Source organism: Nerophis lumbriciformis, linkage group LG26, assembly GCF_033978685.3.
Source record: "Nerophis lumbriciformis linkage group LG26, RoL_Nlum_v2.1, whole genome shotgun sequence".
NCBI classification, from domain to species: Eukaryota; Metazoa; Chordata; class Actinopteri; order Syngnathiformes; family Syngnathidae; genus Nerophis; species Nerophis lumbriciformis.
In genome coordinates, this window is record NC_084573.2 from 8,862,501 (window position 1) to 8,870,000 (window position 7,500).

The following is a 7,500-nucleotide window of genomic DNA, read 5'->3' on the forward strand; positions in this document are numbered from 1 at the left end:
ACAGATCGATAAAAATCAGTAGTGAGTAGCGAGCTGAACGTAGATAATGGAACAGAGTAAAAGTAGCGTTTCTTCTCTATAAATATACTCAAGTAAAAGTATGTTGCATTAAAACTAGTACAATTTATCCCAAAAGTTACTCAAGTAGATGTAACGGAATAAATGTAGCGTGTTACTACCCACATCTGCATATGAATATATTCTATGCAAAACAAAATGTTATACCAATATTTGTGTTATAGCATTATTGTGTTTGTTGTTAAGGAAAATGACTATACAAGTCTCAGTTTATAGCCGGAACACTGGCACAAAGCATACAGGGGCTTAACTAAGCTAGCTGCAGGAGCTGGCAACAATTTTAATAAATACAGTACAATAATCTTTGATTCACAAAATATAAGAAATAGTCATGTTCATTCTTACTTGTGAAGGTTTTTGCACCGTCCGCCGATTTGTGCAGCCCAAATCCTCTGCCATCGCGCTCTTTCTGCTGCTCAGATGAGAAGACCGGTTCAAGATGGCGGCCAGATTTCCTGCACCGCAGCACTCAATGCGGCGTCTATTCATGTTGTCACGAGTGAGTGACATAAGCACTTCCTAATAAATCACGTGGTCTGTTCTTAAAGGGACACGCCTACTTCAACATGCAAACAGTTATTAAAAAAAAATATCTTTGGGTTTATACTTTAGTAAACATGCTGAATGAGCGCGCTCAGTGAGCAGTGAGTGTATTTGATATGTTAAATAAAAATAAAATAAAAAAAGAGTGTGTTCAAGTTGACAGACACTTTAATTGAGGCATGTGACCTTTAAACCACGTGGGCGGGCGCTTACACGGACTCGCCGTCATCTCGGGTTATTTCTTTCTCTCTCTTTCCCCAATTTGAAACCGAAATACAAAAAGAAAGAAAACATCTTGAACGTGAGAGATACTATTATTTACACGGGAATCAAAAAAACAATAAAAATAAACGCTACGTGTTTTTTATTTCTTTTTCAAGAGGAAAAAAAAAAAAAAAGTAAAATAAATAAGACTAGAAATGCTTTTTTTTTGTCGTCCACATTCACAGCATGACAATTCAACTCGCTATGTCGCCCTCTTGTGGCCAGAACAGACTGAGATATTAGTAGATAATTCAGTGATTATTGCCAAAAGCCTTAACCTATACATTATAATCAATACATACTCTGTATTTTGTTGTTGTTTTTTTTATATAAAAGGAGACATTTGGAAACTGCTACGTGGATGATTGTACAGCTTAAATACTTCTAGATATAGGATACTTTGAACCCCGCCTCGTTCTTCCTCATAGCTTTAACTCGTTGGCAACTTTGGAAGCAATGTTTTTGAAAGCGATGGATGAGCCGGATATCCTCTTGAAGCGCACGCCGTTGAGCGAGAGGCGGGGCAGCTTGCACACCTCCATCTCCCACTGCACCAGGTTCTCCGCTCGCCCGTCGCCGTGCACGCAGAGGAGCAGGAAGCTCTCCTGCTGCTCGTAGTCGCAGTTGTTGGCGTCGAGCACCTTGCGGATCTCCCTCATGATGTCGCAGGGCTCCATGGAGCTGGTGGTCCTCATGCTCCAGGTGAATCGGAGGGAGCGGGGCTTACCGTCCTTGTTTTCCCCTTTTTGATCCCCAGGTACATGGCGACTGCAAAGACACACACACACAGGTCAACTTGGATAAGCGTAAAATCCGGTTTTCGTGCAGTTTTCGCATTCAACCAACTTTCTCGCCAGTACAACACAATGAAAAATGTTGTTTGGCATCCAACCCCAGTTTGCGCTACCTTAAGTACCAGTTTCATGGAAAAACAAGTTGAAGCGACTATCGTATATATCTAATTTATAACAAAAAGTTTTGCAAAGTTTAATAAGCGAGTCAGTCCGTGACATAGAGAGGAACCACAGATCCCTTCCCCATCAACAACAATTCAAATTACTTTGGGACAAATGATAAAGAACTTTACATTTTTAAACATTATGTGGCAGTAATGCTAAGTGCAAGAAATACAAACTACCAACATGATAAATCACTTACTGTACAATGTCCGCGCTCACCGGGATGCCGACTGATAGGATGTTCTTATTTTTCCGTTTCGATGAAGAACTAATCATAATCCACGCGGAGGGTTAAAAGGTAAAAGTTGCTGCCTGCAGACACCGTCTTCTGCTGTCGTCTTTCTCTCCATCGCCGGGTACAAGTTGAATTCTTGAGAGTTTGCACTGGTTCCCTGTTCATCTTAGAATTGATTTTAAAACCTTGCTGTTTGTTTTTAAAGCTTTACATGGACTGGCACCTCATCCAAATTTACAATCCTGCGCGCGCTCTGAGGTACGAGAGCCATCTCCAGCTCGTAGTGCCCAAGACCAGACTTAAAACCAGGGGAGACAGGGCCTTCTCTGTGGTCGGCCCTAAGCTCTGGAACACTCTGCCCCTCCATGTTGGAACTGCTCCCACAGTGGAGTGTTTTAAGTCTCGTCTTAAGACCCACTTTTATTCTCTGGCTTTTAACACTACGTGAGTTGAGTGGTCCTCTGTGTTTTTAAAATTTTGATTTCTATTTACTGTTTAAATTGGTTTTACCCTTTAAAATCGTTTTTAATCATATTTATTTTATATTGGTTTTATATGCATTTTTTTTTTTTTATTCAGTCATTGGTGGAGCTAAGGATGATATTTGAATATTGTTTTTAATATTATTGTGCAGCACTTTGGAAACATTTTTGTTGTTTAAATGTGCTATATAAATAAAGTGGATTGGATTGAATGTCACAGATGAACAACTTCTTGATTCATGGCTAAATGTGAGAGGCCTGATTTACTATCTACAATTCACTTCCACCAGCTGAGACGCAATCTTAATATTAAGTCAACTACCTGTCTGTGATCAATGCGACGCTAAAAAAAATAGTTGGCCTGCGTTAGCGCTTATAATAACAATATGGCTAATACTTGGTTAATGTTCAAGTCACGCAAGACATGCAAATGAAGTATTGTTTTGGATGTTTACTTAGAGGGCTTTGTTGGTGTTGACTCAATTGTTAGCACACTTTAAAAACAAATATTTAGAATACATTAAAAAAAAGAGTTTTTGTCTTACATAAAGATTGTAAATAATTTACATAAAATATCTTCGAAAATGGGAATTTAGATACAATTGTTACCAAGTTTTGAGCAAATAAAAGACGTGCATTTTTTTTTTTTAATTCCTGTATGGCATCCTGACAACAAAATTAAATTTTTGTCCAAATATTGGGCTCTTTAAGATAAATATTTAAATATGCAATCTAGTATTAACCTGTGAATAATCCAAATTCAAGTGTGATTAATCGGATTAAATAATGTAATAATTTGACAGTACTAAATAACAGTGATAAATATGTTTAACTGACAATAAAATTAAATTGCAAAGGAAAATACAGTTTCACCACTTCAGTCTTATTTTTTGCACTGCACAATCTTCTCAATGACTTTAGTTTGTTTGATAATGGCTTTGTTGGCGTTGACTCAATTGTTAGCATACTTTAAAAACAAATATTTAGAATACATAAAAGAAACAAAAAAAAACAAGTTCTTGTCTTATATAAAGATTGTAACAATATTAACACTGAAATAATCATCTTACTCCTGATTTTAATCATATTCAATAAATATATCTAACTTACTTACAGTTGAACAGAATACACCTTGTTAAATGAGATAAACGAATGTGTTAATTGCTAATTTTATTATCAAGGCCAGACTGATTACATAAATAAATCAAATATACTGCAAAAAAATGTACTCAAAAACTGATGGAAAGTACATTTGCATATAATTACACAGTACTAAAATAAATACATTTCAACTAAATTAATGTTGAATAATAATTGTTGGACCATCAAAAATGATGTTATTAATCACCAAAAATTATCTCATTAATCATGCATACACGCAGATCAATTTTGACCGCACATTCCGCAACTTCAAAAATACATCTGGATGGGAATTCAGCAAAAAACTGTTAGCAAGTTTTGAGCAAATATAAGACGCGCATTTAAGTAAAAACATTTTTTTAAATTCCTGTAGGACATTCTGACAATAAAATCACACTTTTGTCCAAATATTGGGCTCTTTAAGTTAATTTAAATATGCAAACTAGTATTAACCTGTGAATAATCCAAATTCAAGTGGGATTAATTGGATTAAATAATGTAATCATTTGACAGTACTAAATGACAGTGATAAATGTTTAACTGTCAATAATATTAAATTGCAAATGAAAATACAGTTTCACCACTTTAGTCTTATTTTTTGCACTGCACAATCTTCTCTATGACTTTAGTTTGTTTGATAAGGGCTTTGTTGGCGTTGACTCAATTGTTAGCATACTTTAAAAACAAATATTTAGAATACATAAAGTACTTTTGCATAGAATTACACAGTGCTATAATAAATACATTCCAACTAAATTAATGTTGAATAATAATTGTTGGACTAATCACTAAACACTATCTCATTAATCATGCATACACGCAGATTAATTTTGACCGCACATTCCGCAACTTCAAAAATACATCTGGATGGGAATTCAGCAAAAACTGTTAGCAAGTTTTGAGCAAATATAAGACGCGCATTTAAGTAAAAAAAAAAAAGTTTTAATTCCTGTAGGACATTCTGACAATAAAATCACATTTTTGTCCAAATATTGGGCTCTTTAAGTTAATTTAAATATGCAAACTAGTATTAACCTGTGAATAATCCAAATTCAAGTGGGATTAATTGGATTAAATGTAATAACAGTGATAAATGTTTAACTGTCAATAATATTAAATTGCAAATGAAAATACAGTTTCACCACTTTAGTCTTATTTTTTGCACTGCACAATCTTCTCTATGACTTTAGTTTGTTTGATAATGTCATTACTGCCACAAGTGGTGGGAAAAGTGTGTTACAACTGAGTACCGCTGCGGCCCAGACCATCCACAGTTGAGAAAAATATTTTTTGGCAACCCAGCGATGGCTAAGAAACACAGGTTTAAGAGTCCGCATATAAAGTCACCTTGTTTTTCCACTTGTACTGGTACTTTTAAACCTTCATGATGCATTCGGGTCACAGAGCTGAGCTTCTTCATTCAACGACAATCTTTGACAAAAAAGGGATTTTGTCATTTCCAACTGTAAGGGAGCACCTCGCAAGGCTTCACTTCCCGTGTTGACATGTTATGCTGCGGGGGAGGAGTCAAGGAGCTGATTGGACAAAAAACATCAGCGCTCAAACTCGTCTCTGTGACCGCGCTGGAGCGGAACTGAGGCTGGACGCGGTCCATGCAGCAGCAGGCTTGAGAGGGGGCGCAGGGGTTGCTTTCAAGGCCGACATGCAAAAAAAGAACAAAAAAGAACAAGCAAGACGAGCGCCCAGCGACGGTGTGCAGTCCGAGACAGACAAGCCAACACTGGAGGGACCACAATCCTGACCACGCATTCAACAACGCCCTGTCAATACAAAGCGGAAGAGGGGAAGGGGGCGGGGCTGAAGGCGGGACTTTTGTCGGGCACGCTCACCTTGAGCCCGCAAGTCTCCCGTTTCTCTCAAACTCGGTGGAGACTCTGAGGCGCGCGGGGAGACCGAGAAGGAAGACAAAGAGAGTAAGAGGACGCCATCACAGGTGGACCCCCGGTGAAGGACAACACAGATATATGCAGACACAAACAATCTGGGAGCACGGCTCGCCGTGTCACATGACGCCCAGACCACGACCTCATTTTGCTTTACTCTAACTCCTGGGACCTCCTGGCCCCACTATGGACTGGACTCTCACATTTTTAACCATACCCACTCGGTCACCCAGGAGGGGTGCGGTCATTCCCAAGGTTTCTCCTTGTTCCCACTGGGTTGAGTTTTTCCTTGCCCTGATGTGGGATCTGAGCAAAGGATGTCATTGTGGCTTGTGCAGCCCTTTGAGACACTTGTGATTACATAGATGAGTCAACTTTGATGGGTTGATTGACCTGCAGACGCTCCGGAAGGTACTGGACCTACTCTAGATAACATATCCCAGCATGCAACGCAGCATGAAGGGGGGGAGAAAGTAAAGGCGGGGAACAGAAATGGACAGCCAGTCCACAGTTAAAAGAATCTAGTTATTTCTATGGTCTACATGGTGAGCTGGTGAAGAGATGGAGAGACAGGAAGTGAAAGAGACTGAGGACCATGATGGAGGACAGGACGTGACGTCTGCAACCGAAGCAAAAACATGGCAGGAGGAGGAGGAGGAGGATGGTGGTGATGAGGAAGAGGAGGAAGGACAGAAGCCGGAGGCCAGAGAGGACTTACTAAGGCTCTTTCCTCCCCGGGCGGAAGGGACGGCCGGCCCACTTTTAGCCGTCTGCCGCTTGGCCGGGTCAATAGTGACCCTGGCGGAGAGGGAGAGCAGCGAGAGGTCAGAGGTTAAAGGGCACACAGGGGACAAAAGTGAGGGGGGGGGGGGGATGAGGAGGACGTCCTGGGAGGAGGTAAAGTAGTTAAGCAGCAGGATGTGATGGAGAAAAGTGGAAGATTATTCAACAGGCATCAACATTCATGGAGCGTGGCGCTCAGGAAGTCACATGACGCATGTGGTGCCGCTTCCTTTTAAAATCATGGCACATACAACCTTGTGTGTTATTATTACAGTACAACCATGAGACCACATAAACATTTCCATTACAACAATTCACCCATGAAGATTTGTCATTAATCACTAGTTGGTCATGTTTACACTTTGGTCATGGATATTCCACTAAGATGTTTTGAGGGCCACATTTCCAGAAAGCTAAGGAGCGGAGGGCCGGACTTCTCCCTTCACTATTAACCTTATTTTGTATATTCTGGAGAACCGGAATATGATTAGTCAGGAATTTGAGTAGTCGGGGTATCTGTTTTGAAGGAATCGAGTCAAAGATCTTCTCTGTGACCGCACTCGAGTGTTTTTAAGATTCTGCTGCAAACATGCGAGTCTTGCACAAGGTTCTTGAACTGAACTCACCGGCACTTCAGTTGAAAAGCACAAATAATGAAAAAGAGAGAACCTAAAATGGAACCTTGAAGAACACCACTAGTATAACTAAAGACGTTGATTAAAAAGAGAGGACCTAAAATGGAACCTTGAAGAACACCACTAGTATAACTAAAGAAATGTATAAAAAAAGAGAGACTCTAAAATGGAACCTTTAGGAACACAGCTAGTATAAGTAAAGACGTTGATTAAAAAGAGATGACCTAAAATGGAACCTTGAGTAACACTACTAGTATAAGTAAAAATTGATTAAAAAGAGAGGACCTAATATGTAACCTTGAAGAACACCAACCACTAGTATAACTAAAGACGTTGATTAAAAAGAGATGACCTAAAATGGAACCTTGAGGACCACTCTCGGTATAACCAGAGAAGTTAATAAAAAAAAGAGAGGACCTAAAATGGAACCTTGAGTAACACTACTCGTATAAGTAAAGACGTTAATTAAAAAGAGAT

The 7,500-nt window shown here is 39.2% G+C and overlaps 1 protein-coding gene across 16 annotated transcripts in view; it reads right to left on the reverse strand.

Annotated features, from left to right (window-relative positions):
* Positions 1-967: 967 nt before the first annotated feature.
* mark3a (MAP/microtubule affinity-regulating kinase 3a) overlaps positions 968-7,500 on the reverse strand; it is a 113,955-nt gene continuing 107,422 nt past the window's right edge. For 8 of the 16 annotated variants that reach the window (XM_072916243.1, XM_061987444.2, XM_072916244.1 and 5 more), the window contains 2 exons: positions 5,552-5,596; positions 968-1,653 (listed from right to left, as the gene is read on the reverse strand). In XM_072916243.1, coding sequence (XP_072772344.1) covers positions 1,308-1,653; positions 5,552-5,596 — 391 coding nt within the window. In that variant the 3' untranslated portion in view covers positions 968-1,307. Of the gene's footprint in view, positions 1,654-5,551; positions 5,597-6,323; positions 6,404-7,500 lie in introns of all 16 variants that reach the window. The other 8 variants (XM_061987445.2, XM_061987443.2, XM_061987449.2 and 5 more) reach the window with 3 other exon arrangements.